The sequence below is a fragment of the Cibotium barometz genome, chromosome 24, assembly GCF_041138505.1.
Source record: "Cibotium barometz isolate CiBa-2024 chromosome 24, ASM4113850v1, whole genome shotgun sequence".
In the NCBI taxonomy this organism is placed as follows: domain Eukaryota; kingdom Viridiplantae; phylum Streptophyta; class Polypodiopsida; order Cyatheales; family Cibotiaceae; genus Cibotium; species Cibotium barometz.
The window spans coordinates 36,619,439-36,635,704 of NC_141069.1; the positions used below are offsets into that span (position 1 = coordinate 36,619,439).

Here is a 16,266-nt window from a genome sequence, read left to right on the forward strand (position 1 = left end):
TTAAAAGCTAGACTGTGAACGGCAGCAGAGAAAGAGGGGCATCCTTCATGCTTCGAGTTGTCAACGTATGACATCTGCCGGTTCTCAACAGCTTGTGTGTAGCATGACATCGAGTTTAATTAAGCGTAAGAAGCAAGCAGAAATGGATCGATCTCGCCTGTGGCGCAGTAGTCAAATTTCGACTTTTCTTGTTCTAGAATAATATAATAGGCCCCCATGAACAGATGAACGTTGAAACTTGAAGGGTCAAAGACGGATGCGCTCTCTGTCTCTGTCTCTCTCTCTCTCTCTCTCTCTCTCTCTCTCTCTCTCTCTCTCTTTGTAATCTGCAGGAAAGAAGTAGTTTATAAACGGGTCCGATCCACTGTGTATTGCGTGCACGCAGCGCCCACCAATTCCTACTGTTCTACCAGCTCCATCAACTTCCTGCAACAACCAACGAACTGCAGCTGTGCCTGCGCCGCACACGCACACTTAGCTCACTACCCAGCCTTATAAGTATGAGTTCAACAGTGCTTTTTTGCTTTTCCTTGCTTTCCCAGCTACTTGTGCTCCTAACCTTGCCGCACTCCGGATCATGCCAGCCCTCCAAATGCTACCCTTATAACATGCCGTCCCCTCCATTGGAGAAGTTTGTGGACTCTCTTCCCATCCTCACTGTCATCAACGTGAGCGCAGGCTACCCCGTTACCCTCGGAGCCTACAAGATCAAACAGGTGAATGACATTTTCCTTCCACTAAACAAGTTCATACATGCCCTTTCCCACCTACTCACCTAAATTTGGCCTACCTACCTTTTGAATTCATGAAATTTTTGCTTGAGTCAACCCTATAAGCTACCCTTCTTACAGAATTCATAATAAACTTTACCAATCCATGAATGTTGCCTTAACTTATTATTATATGAGGTTTGCAGAGTAAAATACAAATTAGTAGCTTAACTAAGAGCATTAACCTATATATTAATCTCCACATATTTGTAGATTCTATCTAGCTAAACATATTCACATACATTGATGGAGATCCTTAAATAAAATAATAATTGTGTGGCCCTAGCTAGTTCAACATCTACCTATTTGTAAACACAAAATAGGACATACTTGAGGCTCTCGTGCTCGCAAAACCCAATTTGTAGTGTGTTCTTTTTGTTGGCTGAAATAAATATTGGTTAGAATTTAGCATTGCCTTTATTTTTAAGGGTCAAAATTCACATATTCTAGTTATAATCTTGATATTTGTGTAACTTTTAATCTCCTTTTAATGCCAAATACTAGTTATTTTTTAGCATCACATTTATTTTAATTGGTTGGAAAAAACATTTTTTTCGAGTACTTAGTGTAAGAGGATACAACATACGGTGTATACAAGAGAACACTCACAAGAAGTAGAATATTTGCATATTACAAAAAACAGAGATACAGAAGAATATTACATATTACTAACATGATACAATAGGTGGTAAAGCCCCACACTCGTGTGCTCTTGTGAAGGGAGCTTTGATGCCGATCTGGAAATGCTAAGTCGACATGGATGTATGCTAGTAGAAGCTAGGGAGTAAACTCAAACTGACAAATATTGTTGAACTCTATGGAGAAGGGGCTCGCCATGTATCTATATAGGCCTACATATACGGGGCGGCCATGATATGATGACCCTATAGGTTTATGGTCATAATGGGTGCCATCTTTTGTGTTTTAGACTCCCATGGTCATCCAAGATCATCTTGGGCTATTCGGGGCCCGTAATATGACAAGTTATCCAAGAGTAAATTCTATCTACTCCATGTGTGAACTGTTATGAGATAATGCTCCATTGTAGCATGTAGCCTATTTGGTAGTGTGCCAAATCTAATCCAAGCCATCTCTAAACCATCTCAGTGATTTTGGCCTCCTAGGCCATCTTCACGTGTGAATACGGGGACACCGGGCATGCGGGATGCTCAACCATGGCTACTCCTCATAATCGGGGCCATACACGTATGAGCTAGCTAGTGTTGCAGCAATATAGTATGAGAGTGGAGCATTAATATCTAACACTGGGTACCTCAATGAAACGGAATACTTTTTTATTAAAATGGACATGATATAAACATATCCTTCATTTGATATACCTAATATAGATCTATTATTTGTTATTTTTTTCGTATTTAACTACAATGACCATGGTACATTAATGGAGAAGAATATGTTTTGATGAAGTAAGTTAAAAACATTCCTTTATACCTACACTTCATGTGTGAAGGTTTGCTTATTTTTCACCTTCAATGCAAAGAGAAAACTATTTACGTACCCTCTCTTTTTTTAGCAAGGTTCCAACTTTCATGTTCTTCTTCTCTCTCTTTTTTTTGAGAAGTGCTTAGAGAGCCGTGTTATCTGGGGGCATCTATGTTGTCAAAATCACCCGCGACTTGCACTTGGTATGGGGCATTCACTTCACCACAATGGATGCCCAACCCCAAGTGACAAACAACCTTCAAAATATAATCGTGCTATAATAGCTTTGTACTTTACATTTTTTAAAAAAAAGAAGAAAACTAACAATAACGAATGACAATGAGACGATAATAGCCAATAAATTACACAATATATGGCATTCTAAAAATCTCTTAATGACACTTCCAGTGGGGTTTGTCAACACTAATCTGGAGACTCTTAATGCAGAAACTACACAGAGATTTGCCTGAAACCACACTTTATGCCTATGGAACAAGCGAAAGCACAGCAAGAATCCCAGGTCCCACATTGGAGGCGATCCATGGGGTGGAGTCCCATGTGAGATGGGAGAACCACATCAAAGACAAGAAGCACATGCTAACGGTGGACCCCACACTACATTGGGCCAACCCCAAGAATGGAGGGGTGCCCATGGTGACACACTTGCATGGAGGCGAGGTGGAGAGCACCTCGGATGGGCACCCGGATTCATGGTTCACTTTTAGTGGTGAGAAGGGCAAAACTTTCACCAGTGAGAATCACACCTACCCCAACACGCAAGACCCCACCATGCTATGGTACCATGATCATGTGGTGGGCATCACCAGATTGAACGTGTTTGCTGGTTTGATGGGCCTCTACATCATACGATCAGCTTCTGAAGGGGATCTGAAGCTGCCCAAAGGAGCCTACGAGGTCCCTCTTGTGATTCAAGACAAGATGTTCTATGATAATGGCACCTTGCAGTTTCCCACAGGTGGCGATGTGCCCACCGTCCATCCCGACTGGTGCCCGGAGTTCTACGGGGACGTTCTCATGGTGAACGGTAAAGCTTGGCCTTACTTGAACGTGGAGCCTCGCCTCTACCGTTTTCGAATCATCAACGCTGCAAGCTCCCGCTTCTTCACGCTCTCCCTCAGCAACCCTAGCATACCCTTTGTGGAAATAGGCACAGATGGAGGCTTCCTTCGCAGGCCCATCAGCCTCTCCCCCAATGTCACCCTTGGACCTGCCGAGCGGTTAGACGTTCTCATCGACTTCTCCAGCCTTCCGCCTGCATCAGAGGTCTTCCTCAACAACTCAGCACAGTCTCCCTATCCTGTAGGCTATCCTGTATTCGATAATAACGCCAACACAACTGTGATCATGAAGTTCAGTGTGGTTCAAGCAGCAAACATCAGCTCGCCCAACAACACAGTGCACAGCCATGTCATACCCAGTTCGCTTCCCGGCCGGCTGCGCAGAATAAACCACAAGCATGCTCTAGTTCGCAACCTCACCTTGCTGCAGTTCAATGACTACAGGGGGAGCACCGAGAAGGTCCTGCTGAGCAACTTCACCTGGACAGATCCTGTCACTGAGACACCCAAGGAAGGGGCCGTGGAGGTGTGGAGGTTAATCAACCTCAACAACAGAACTCACCCGATCCATGTACATCTCATCACTTTCAAGGTGCTGGATCAACAAGCCTTCGACGGCGATCGCTACAATGCTGGCAACTGCTCCTTGGATGTCCCATACCACTACAAGTCAAGGAGCTGCTACACAGAGAAGAGAAGGAAGCCTGACAACAGTCAGGTGGGCTGGAAGGATACTGTGTCTGCTGCTCCGTGGGTTGTCACCAGATTGCTAATGCGCTTCACCACCTCCGAAGGAAAGCCCTTCCCCTTCAACGCAACATCTGAGCCAGGCTATCTGTGGCACTGTCACATGATAGACCACGAAGACAATGACATGATGCGTCCCATGAAGCTCCAAAAGGCTTAGTCTCTTTGATTCTTTCCGGAGTGCAAGCAAGGTGCTGATATTCTAGTAGCCCTAAATAATTTATTTAATATTCTTAGCACTCCTCAAAGACAAACAATATAAATCATGGAAATATCTCATTTAAATTCAATTTCTTTGGCTGCCTCTATTGGGCTGAGTTGGTGTAGCTCATGGCCTCCCAAACTAAGGGCCTGTGCCCCAAATTATAAATAAAGCCTGTATTTTGTACCCATCTCTTTGGAGAAATAAAATCTATAATTGAATATTTTTTTGACTATGTCTTTTCTTTGAGACTAGAATTATCTTCAATATTATTTTTACTACGTTGTGTCTAATCTCATTACCACAGTTGGAGAACATCAATGGCTCATGGCCTTGTCACATGTGATTAGCCCTAGGAAGATAAAAAATGATTGTTTCACTAAAATTATTATGGTACTTTGGAAAATGAAGCAAGGTTTGAAGTAGTATTGGAATTTGGGAGAAAGTTTGGATATATCAAAGCTAGTACATAAAAAATAGTATAAAGCTTCCTAAACTATTATTCTAAAAATAAACATCTACAAAGTGTATGGCTTTTTGAGATCTCTTTAATCCTAAAAATAAACATCTATAAAGTGTTTGACTTTTTGTGATCTCTTAAAAAACGTCGTGGTGCTATTTGGTCCAATTAATACATGGGGACTACCTCTTTCACTTAAATAATTGATTTTTTAATCAACTAGTTTATGCAAGCATTCTATAGATAACAACTTCATACTATCCTTGGTGTGCATATCAAAAATCAGTATCACTATTGTAGGACATGAAACCATCCTTGTAAATGTATAAAAACAAAACTATTTTATGTTTTTTTTCATGAGCATATTTTTTGGGTGTTTGTTCAGAGGTGGCTTTGTCTCTCCACCTGGAGGCTTTAAAAAATGAGGTCGCAAAGTGGCCACAATACTAACATAGGCTTGTATAGATTTGAACTTGGGACTTTCTCTCCTTGAGTGGCTCTAGTGCATTCTAGTTCGCGAAAATTAAACAATGACTTGTACATGCACCTAGAGCTTCTCCGAACCTAATGCCTTTATGAAGATGCACTACAGGAGATGGGGAGCATAACCGTGTGAAGAGGAGAGGGGACCCGGATAGGTGTGTAGGTGTACACAATTTCAATATGCGGCTATGCATGTAGCTAATACGCAACTATAGCCACGTATATAGCACATGTATAGTTGCGTATTGGAAAAAAAAATCCAAACATTCCAAAAAGCATTCCTGAGAGCTCAAAATATCCCAATATCACAAAAGAAGAAGCACCAAATGTATTGTAATACAATCAAATATGGACTAATTCAAGACTGGCAAATTGAGAAATTGTTTAATAAATTAGGGTGAGCTTGGCCCAACATTTGTCGCATCTTCCATCAAATCCATACATGCTAATTGATCTATCTAAAGATCCATATGTCCCATTGCAACAAAAAGATCTATTCCACTAGTGATAGACTCAACATCATCATCATCATTATCATTATGCTCGAATTCAATTCCTTCCTTCATTATCTTGGATAGGGACATCTTCATCTTGATTAGTTAGTGGTATCTCGCATTCTTCATCTTGTACTTGACCCTCCGCATGTTCATTTTTGACTGCCACTTCATCCATGAGCTCTTCAACATCCCTATCTTGAAAAATACTATTTGAATGAGGAGCGACTTGTATGACATACCACCATTTCTTGTCATTTATATCCATGTGAAACACAACCTTGTAAGAAGAAACACATCCAGTGTAAATTAAACATGCATAAGGATGATATAATAAAAGCTTATGGTTAAAATTTACTTGTTCACAATGGTGAGGTAGCATAAATGTGTCTCTCATTGTTTGCCAAAATTTTGAGGAATCGATTGCTATAAATCCATTTGGATGCCTTTTCATCACGGTTGCTTAAGTACCTCCACACACATCCTTGAATCACTTCACATCTAATATAAAAAATTGGAATGTTATGAATCCAACCTTTAGGATGTTTTAACTCATGCCACAATAATCAAGCATTGCTCCACTTTCTTGCTCAAAGTTTGCCATAAATCTACAATCTAGGGTATTTCTCTTTGTATCTATTCGTTGACTCCAGAAATGCCTTCCTTGAGATTACATGGCATTGTATACCTTATACTACCACCAACACCAAATGAAATATATTTATGATATTGAATAACCATATCATGAGATTTTACTTAAATAAAAAAAGAGAAAGTAGAGACACACTTACATGAGGCTCGCATACTCCCACTCTTCTTCTATCACCATCTTTCCATGTTCTTCGGCATTTTTCATTTCTTCATAAAGCCAATCAATAGTACAATATTTTGGAAGTGGTGCAAGCTTCGGAGGAAACAACAAGCCTCTCGAACGCATCCTAAATGCTCTTCTCTCCTCTTATCGGCTTCTCCTCACCTCTTCATACCTTGCCATCCACATCTTCAAGCTCTTTGCCTAACAAAATCCTTCAAGGTCTTCATGAAACACACAAGGAAGAATATCCACCGAGCATGCACAACACCATACACCACACTTCATTTATCAAGTGTACCACAAGAGGTAACTGGCTAGTGAGGATAGTTCTTGGGAGGTTTTCCTCTATCATGCACATGCATGTATACGTTTGTAACCCATACCAAGTGGCATCAATATTCTCCGAGCATGCATCCTTGTGCTTGGCATCTTGTTGTCAGAAGGAAGCATTGTCTTCATGAGCCTACAAAGGGTTTGAGAGAATTTTAAATATTATTTATAAAGGGTATGGTATGTCAAAAGTGTAAATATCTAACCACAAACGCTAAGGACTCACCGAAAGAGGCTTGTAAGAGTGTGTTTTTTGAGGGAGCTTGGTGGAGGGAGCTTTTACTAGCAACTCTTCTCTCTTAAAATGGTAAACATTCTCTCTGCAGTCCCTCCACCCCACTACCTCTAGCCTAACCCACCACTACCTTCTAAAACCTTCACCACCACCTAGAAGGCTCAACCCACGTTCTCCCCTCTAGTCCAACTTAGCTTCTCGCTTCCCTCTCTCTATCTCTCAATATCCCATCCTCTTTCCCCTCTCTCTCCCTCTCCCACCCTCTTCCCCCTCTCACTCACTCTTCCTTATCCACCCTCCCTCTCACTCTCTCTCCTTCCCTCTGTCTCTCTATCTCCCAAACTCTTCCCTTTCTCTCTCCCTCTTCCTCTCTCTTTCTCTCTCCTTATCCTTATCCTTATCCTTATCCTTATCCCTCTCCCTCCCTCTTCCCTCTCTCCTTCCTTACCCTCTCCCTCTCCCTCTCCCGCCCTCCCTATGCATAATCTCTTCCTCCCTCTCCTCTCCCACCCTCCCTATGCATAATCTCTTCATCCCTCTCCCTCCCTCTCCCTCTCTATGCATAATCTCTCCTTCTCTCTCTCGCAACCTCGTTCTTTATTTATCCCTCTCCATCTCTCTCCTTCTCCGTCACCCACCCTCTTTCGTGTCTCCTTGCCATCTCCCTCTCTCACCCTCCCTATGCCTAATCTCTCCTATCTCTCTCACTCTTTCTCCCTTTGCCACCCTCCCTCCCTCTCTCCTTCCCTCTCCCCCTCTCCCACTCTCTCCCACCCTCTTCCCTCTTCCCTCTCCCTCTCCCTCTCTCCCACCCTCTTCCCTCTTCCCTCTCGCTCTCCCACCCTCTCTCTCTCCTTTCTCTCCCACCCTCTACCCTCACTCCTTCCTTGCCCTCTCCCTCTTGCACCCTCCCTATGCATAATCTCTCCTTCCCTCTCCCTCACTCTTCCTCCATGTCCCACCGTCCCTCTCACTCTTTTTCCTCTCTCTCCTTATCTCTCGAAATATTTTTCTCCCTCTTCCACCCTCTTCCCTCTTTCTCTCCTTCCTTTCCCTTTCCCTGTCGCTCTTCCACTATCCTCTTTCACTCTCCCATCCTCCCTCTCTCTTTCTCCTTGTCTTACTTTCTCTCTCTTATCTCTCTCCACTTACTCTATCTTGCATGCCAATGCATGTATGAGCCATTAAAATACATTGCATTTCATGGCATATTATAGCATCGCCCACCGATGTTATTACATATGCATGTCATTGCATGCACTTCAGGAGTATTGGAATGTCATTCCCATGTCATTATTTGCCTGAGCATGTCATTGCATGCCTTTGCATATATGACATGTCATTGCATTTGCATGTGACTTCATGTCCTAAAAAACAATAAACAATGAAAATTTGAAAAGGATAATATTACAACCAATTGTGGGTAAAAGATAATTTTATTTCCCAAGAGAAATTACATTGAGATTATATATTGTTTCTTAAAAATAACAAACAATGTAAAATATGACAAGGTGAATAATAAAAATGACAAGGTGAATTATAGTTAAAAGAAGACTTTATTCCATAAAGGTTGTTACATCATCCTTGCATGGCAACCTCACGTAACAACATAAGGCTTCCTACAACTAAGTACTTGTAATGGCTCTAGCCTTAAATATTGTTTACTAGAAAGACAACCTGATACATAAAGGTTCCTTCATCTATATTGTGCTTTTATGGGCTACTCTATTCTTTAACTCCTCTCAAAGGGGCTCCTCCTTTTCTTTAGCAATGCAGCTGTAACTCCACCAAGTGTGCCGATGAAGATTATGGGCCTCTTGTAATTTTGAGATGTTCTTGCACATTTCCACCTGACTTCTTACCCAAATCCTTGAAAACAACTTCAAGGGTATCCTTGAAGTAGAGTTGGGGTATTTGATGCCAGACATGATGACATCGACAAAGATAGAGGATGAGGGAGAGGGTGAGAGTGAGAATAAGGGTAGGTAGAGAATGATCGTGGAGGGAGAGTGAAGTAAAGGATAAATAGGGAGGGAGAGAATTATAGTGAGAGAGAGAGGGAGGCAATGACATGGGAAAAAAGTGAGAAAGTGACGCGGCATTAACACAGAACCTAAAAATTATTTATGTTGGCTATGTTGTGTATAATTGCCACGCCACCCTCAAGTTAGCATGATTAAAGAGAATAAAAATAAAATTGTGCACATTTGCTCTCCTTTGAATATAGAGAGAGAGACTAGGCTATAGGGAGGGGGACTAGGCTTACAGTATTAATAATTACACTTGTCCCTTTAAAAAACTAGGAGGTTTAGGGTAGGTATGGTCCCACCATTTTCATGGCTCAAAAAGTCTTTAAAATTTTAAAATTTTTGAGATCCCCCCAAAACTCACATTTCCCTCCAAAAACCCATCTCAAATATCATTGTAATCAAAAATTTCATTTTCAAGTCCGCTTTCCCTCTCGAACGTCCAAATTAAACTCTTCCTCCCTTTCTCTTCTCCATCTCTATCTCATTTGCCCAACCCTAATGAAACCATCAAAGCCCGAAACCCTAAACTTTCTCCTCCATCTTAATCTCCCTCCCTTCTCGAAGTTCCATCTCTTTCATCTTCAAGGCTCCCGTAAAACTCTAGTCTGCACATCTCTTTCCTTTTTACTCTAAACCTAACCTTTCTACTCTAGCTTCCAAGAAGATATGGCCGCACCAAGAAGACCAAAAGATGAGATTGAGGAGATATCCTTGCACAACAAGAAGGACGATGATGGATCTATATTTTCCAACATTGTGAGGTCTAGGCAACCCAAAAGCTTTGATTTTGTAATACTTAAGAACCCTGAACCAGGTTTTAGAGATGGCTCTGTATCCCTTTCTACTCACTCCCACTGTGTCACAAACTTCTTGCATTTGGGAAGGCTGGACTAATAAGTCCATATCTTTTAATAGATGTTGAAAGACTAGTTTTTTTTTAGTTTGATTTTCAGGAAGTTCCAAAAGTTTCAAGATATCCGACCTATTCATAAGCTCATTCAAAAATCATACCCTTTCTTGAGCATTAGACATGTCAAATCCTAGAAGGTTAGTAACATGATCTCTTACAAGTTTTAACCTTTTTTTTCTTTGTCCAGATCTCTCTGTTAAGTTAACTATATCCCGCATTCGTTTTACTCGTGCTCTTAACCCTATTGGAGTTTCTTTTAAGGTTTTCAATTGATCATTTTCTTGTTTCAAAGACACTATTTTGTTTTCAAGTTCTATAATTTTTGTTGCATTCAAAGATGAAGTATTTTGAACATATGTAGTATATTCTGCATAATTAATATGTGATTGAGATAGTCTTGAACTATAACCAAGTAAGCCATCCACCCCATCACCAACAAATCTAATCAAATCATGTGGTGTGTGAAAAGAAGGATACCTTCCTGTTTTGGGATCCGGTGGATATAGACTTCCATCTGTCCATAGGTCAATATGCTTCTTTCCTTCGTTGCGAAGATGTTGAGCTTCATTTGCACATGAAAGGGATCTTTGGTAGACACTCCGTGTAGTTGCATACTCTTGGTTGAGCTTGATATTCAAATGATGTATCACTCATTACTAACAGAGCTAAAAATATAAGTAGAGCTATTAGAACATGACAGACACATAAGAATGAGAATGAGATGTAGCTTGTGAAATTCTTAGAGAAGCAGAGGAGTGAAATTTTTTTGGAGAATGGATAAGAGCGCGTTTGGAGGGAATGGTCATTTTGCCGCGAAGTCACTAAAAGAGGACAAATTTCGAGACGAGCCATTAAAGAGTAGCATGAAAACGATATATTTTTTTAGATTTTAAAATATGTACTTAGATTCTAGCATTCCATTTATGTACAATAATTATTGTTCTCTGTGGCCCTTTTAAAGGCACACATCCGCCCTAGTGTTCAGTGAAAGCCCACAAATAGCTACAATGAAACTACAAAATTTGTGGTTTCACTTGTGAATATTCAAATACTAATTTTCAAAATCTTCAAAATTATATACATTTTAGTTATAATTTAGCAAGAAAGTTTGCAACCTTTGTGAAAAAACTTGTAAGATCTAGACTTGCAAAAAAAGAAAAATTGTTCACAAAAATGTTTTTCGTGAACATTGATCTGCCCGTCCATTTTCAAATCCCTTATTTGGTCGTTGATTCTGAGTACGATTGATTTTTCTACACGCAAACGATAGTGCACCACGTTATCGGTCACATGTGTACAACCATCATTTGTGACCTTGATGGGATCAAGCATGCTCTACAAGCTGGTGAAGACATAATTCAATTTTATCAAGTCTACAGTGAGATCCAAGCTCTTCATCAAATTTGCAGGTGACTTTGGTAAAACAGAGATTAAGCTTTCAATACTTGGTCAAATCTTGTGTTTCTTGGCTTAATCCTCTACTAGACTCATTGCTATTGATACCTTTGAAAGCATTTGAGCTCATTTGAAGTGGAAGGCACCAGATCTGGACTCCCCGTATACTCTGTTTTCTGCACACAAACCCAACTAAATGAGCTGGCGCTATAACTATGCCAGTCTCTAGAATGGCTGTCACACAGCCTGTCATCCCACTGGCCGCATATCTCCCATGATCTCACCAACCATGCCAGTGGTGTAAGTGTGGGGCCTATCCCCCAGGCGGGTCATCAGTGGTGGCCACCGCCTCACTAGACGAGCTCGATATCTCAACACTCCCCCTCGAGCTCAACTCCATCTCATGTACACCAAGCGAAGCCCTGAATCTGCAGAGCTTCTCTGTACCTAATTCTTTGGTGAAGATGTCAGCTACCTGATCCTCTGTGCTGACATAAACAAGGTCAAGGTCTCCTGCCAAGACCTTCTCTCTGACGAAGTGGCAGTGGACCTCTAGGTGCTTCGTACGAGCATGAAAGACTGGGTTCCTGGCCATCTGTATACTACTAATGTTGTCACAGAAAATGACAACTTGTCTATCCACTGATAGACCCAAATCTGCAAGTAGCTTTCTCAACCAAGCTACCTCACATGCTGCCATAGCAGCTCCTCTGTACTCGGCCTCTGTACTCGATAGAGCAACCATAGGCTGCTTCTTGCTGCTCCAAGTCACAGCAACACTCCCCAAAGAAAACATGAATCCACTGGTAGATCTTCTATCTGAGATACTACCAGCCCAATCAGCATCTGTGTACCCATGTATACATATCTCTGTCCCAGTCTCATAGAATAGTCCACAATGCAAAGTAGACTTCACATACCTCAGTATGTGTCTCACTGCATCCAAATGCGGTTTCCGTGGAACCTGCATAAACTGACTCACCAACCCAACAGCATAGCTCAAATCTGGTCTGGTGATCGTCATGTAGATTAAACTTCCTACTATGCGTCTGTACATAGTAGGATCCTCCAAGATCTCTCCTGAATCTGCACTCAACTTGCCATTCTGATCCAATGGCACAGAAATAGGCTTACAGCCTGTCATACCATACTTGGACAACATGTCCAAGCCATACTGTCTCTGCAGTAATCCAATACCATGTGGTGACCTAATCACCTCAATGCCCAAGAAATATCTGAGCTCCCCCAGATCCTTCATCTCGAACTTCTGTCTAAGCAGGATCTTTACATCAAAGATCTCTGCATCATGGTCCCCCGTAATGATCAAGTCATCTACATAGATGACAACAAGCACAACTCCTCTATCACCATGTCTCACATACAACGAGAAATCTGCATTGGCTACATGAAAGCCAATAGTGACAAGATATTCAGAAATCTTGTCAGACCATGCTCTTGGTGCTTGCTTTAAGCCATACAAGGCTTTCTTCAACCTGCAAACATGCTCGGGGTGACCCACATCCTCATAACCAGGTGGCTGCAACATATACACCTCTTCTTGCAAATCCCCATGCAAGAATGCATTCTTTACATCTATCTGATGTAAAGACCATTGCTTTGACGCAGCCACTGCTATCACAACTCTCACTGTTGCCATCTTGGCAACTGGGCTGAAAGTTTCCTCATAATCAATCCCATATGTCTGCGCATATCCTTTGGCTACCAATCTAGCCTTGTACCTGTTTATGCTTCCATCACTGTTATGTTTAACTTTGTACACCCACTTGCATCCAATGGCTTTCTTGCCTTCAGGAAATTGCACTAAGTCCCAAGTTTCATTTCCATATAGTGCATCCATCTCCTCATCCATAGCTTTCTCCCAACACACATTTCCAACAGCCTCATCAATGCATGTGGGCTCTACAACCTGCACAACCTTTGCCATATATGCATAGTGATGTGCCACATAACCATCATATGTAAATCTCTGCACAAGGTTCTTCACTCTCCCTGATCTTCGCAGCTTTTCATTCATGGCTTCCATAGCCTTCTTTACACCAGGTGTTCTCATAGTAGCTGGGATCCCAAGCTCCTCATCAAGGCTCATATCTAAGCCACTATAGACTCTCCATCAACATGAGAATGCCCTGCAGAAATGTCAGGCATACCAAGGGGCTCAACCATTTTCTCTTTTCCTTTACGTGATGTACTAATCACATTTGCGGGGCTGGTATTATGACGCAGCCTGCCACTCCATGGTCTATCAACAGACCCACTAGATGAGGACTCTCCTGGTCCACTCAAAGACTGTGATTGCTGACCTGCATTCTGTGCAACCACACTTCCACTCATATCAGCCCCAACAGCTTCTTTTTCAGCAGCATACCAGCTACTCATCTCATCAAAGACAACATCCCTGCTTACCCTCAACTCACGTGTAGTAGGGTTATAACACCTGTATCCCTTTTGCTCAAGGGAGTATCCAATAAACACACATTTTTCAGCTTTTGGATCCAGCTTAGTTCTCAGCTCATCTGGCACATGCACATATGCAATGCATCCAAAGACTTTCAGATGAGATAAATCTGGTTTTCTACCAGTAAACCTCTCCTCTGGAGTTACATCATGTATGGCTGCAGTTGGAGTCTTGTTCATGATGTATACTGCTGTAGAAACAGCCTCAGCGCAATAGCAATGCGGCATATTCTTCTCTTCCATCAATGCTCGCGCAATCTCAGCAATGTGCCTGTTTTTCCGCTCAGCAACTCCATTTTGCTGCGGAGTGTATCTGCATGTATACTGTCTCCGAATACCATTCTTCTTCAAATATTCAGAGAACTCATTGGAGAAGTACTCTCCCCCTCCATCTGACCTTAGGCACTTTACATATTTCCCTGTTTGCTTTTCAACCAAAACTCTGAAATTCTGAAAGTGAGTGAACACCTCACTCTTCTCCTTCATGAAATATACCCACACTTTCCTTGTGTGGTCATCAATGAAAGTCACATAATACCTGCAGCCTCCCATAGATATGGTCTTCGTAGGACCCCATACATCTGAATGCACAACATCTAGTGCATTTCTGCTCATATATCTGTTACGTGGAAACACATGCTTTGTTTGCTTCCCAAATTGGCATGCTTCACAGATTTTATGCATACCTTCCACTTTAAATTTTGGCAGCCCTGTCACAATTCCTTTTGTCTGCATAGACTTCAATCTCTGCACATTCACATGTCCAATTCTTTTATGCCATATGTCTGTGTCTGCAACAATTCCTGAACCATTCGCAAACATCGCAGCACTCATCTCAGGCATGTCTACATCCAACGTAAACATTCTGCCCACTCTGTTGCCTTTTGCAACCAACCTGCACTTGTCTTTAAAATCTTCAACATAACATCCATCAGGGTTAAACCGAACCTGCAAACCCTGCTCAATCATCTGGCCAACTGAAACCATATTCTTTGTTATGTTCGGTACATGAAGTACATCTGCAAGGTACTTCACTTTGCCATCCTACATAGACAATGGCACATCTCCAATGTGGGCAATTGGATGAGCAGTGTCATCCCCTGTTTCCACAAAACCTGGTCTTTCCAGGTTTTTCATCTCCTTGAACCACTCCCCATGACTCGTCATGTGGTTCGAAGCGTCTGAATCCACATACCATACATTATCTTTTTGTGCTGCATCAACATTTTCAGACATGGCATTCACAACATGCTGCATAACAAACAACCTTTCATTGTCCTCATTATTTCTGCTTGAGGATGCATAGTTGTTTTGCTGCACTTTCTCATTTTGCATGTCAACCTGCTTCTTATAACATTCTGACTGCACATGTCCAGGCTTACCACAATAATAGCATTCACGTGCATCATTATATTGCCTTTGCCAATTTCCACGGCCTCTTTGACTCCCCCTGCCTCTAAATTTGCCTCTTCCACCTGCGTGTTGTTGTTGTTGTTGTTGACTCTGGGGACTGTTGTTGTTGCTGCTGCTGTTGACCATAATTCTGATTACCTGTTCAGCCACCTCCTTGACCGCGTCCACGGCCTCCTCTACCTCGTTCTCTTCCTGAACTCGTGTAGAAGGCTTGTTGCTTTGAACTGTTTTTGCTTTGTGAAGACTGTTGGTCTTCACCCAAGCTCTTCTCTTCGATAATCAGCATAGACACCAAATCTGTAAAGTTGAGAATGTTTTCCCGAGTCTGAATGGATGTGTTAAACGCCTTGTATTGTGGCCCGAGACCACGTAGACAGACCTCCACCTTGGCATCATCATCTACTGACACACCAATAGACGCAAGGGATTCCACAATACCCTTTATCTTCAACGCAGTCATTCACAGACATGCTCTTTTTTTCCAGAGTATGAAGTTCATTCTTCAACTGTATCTTACGTGCCTTGGTATTTGTTTCATAAAGCTTTACCAAGGTGTCCCACGCCTCCTTGGGAGACTTGGCATCCTGAATGTGCCCAATCATGGTGTCCTGTATACTAATGGATAGCCAATACATAACCTTCCTGGCTCCTTGGTTCCAGTCTTTAAACTCTTTCACATCTGCAGCAGTCGGATTTATATCCGGTATCTCCGGTGCCTATTCATGCTCACCTTCTATGTAGTCCCAATAGCCTTTTCCCATCAGGAAATTCGTTAACTTGAACCTCCAAGCATGGAAGTTATTCTTATCCAGCTTCTCAGCCACAATCTGAGTTATCCCATCATTTGACATCTTGCCAAACACACAATTTTACCAGAACCTGCACTCTGGTTTTTCTGCACAAACTGCTGTATTTTCCGCACAGCGGTACTGTAGTACTCTCAAATGTCACAACCAGTGACTTCAATGTGCATACATACACCTAAT

General features: G+C 41.9%; 1 protein-coding gene across 1 annotated transcript; it reads left to right on the plus strand.

Moving 5' to 3' along the window:
• The first annotated feature begins 385 nt into the window (after nucleotides 1–385).
• Nucleotides 386–4,424, plus strand: LOC147625247 (multicopper oxidase LPR1 homolog 1-like). The gene is made up of 2 exons (XM_086818965.1): nucleotides 386–716; nucleotides 2,661–4,424. The coding sequence occupies exons 1-2, from the start codon at nucleotides 501–503 to the stop codon at nucleotides 4,197–4,199; spliced, it is 1,755 nt and encodes a 584-aa protein (XP_086675091.1). The 5' UTR covers nucleotides 386–500; the 3' UTR covers nucleotides 4,200–4,424.
• The last annotated feature ends 11,842 nt before the right edge of the window (nucleotides 4,425–16,266 follow it).

Coding starts and splice junctions, on each gene's coding strand:
- LOC147625247 (XM_086818965.1), top strand. CDS start 501: ATGAGTTCAACAGTGCTTTTTTGCTTTTCCTTGCTTTCCCAGCTACTT. Junction 717..2,660: donor GAGCCTACAAGATCAAACAG/GTGAATGACATT, acceptor CTCTTAATGCAG/AAACTACACAGAGATTTGCC.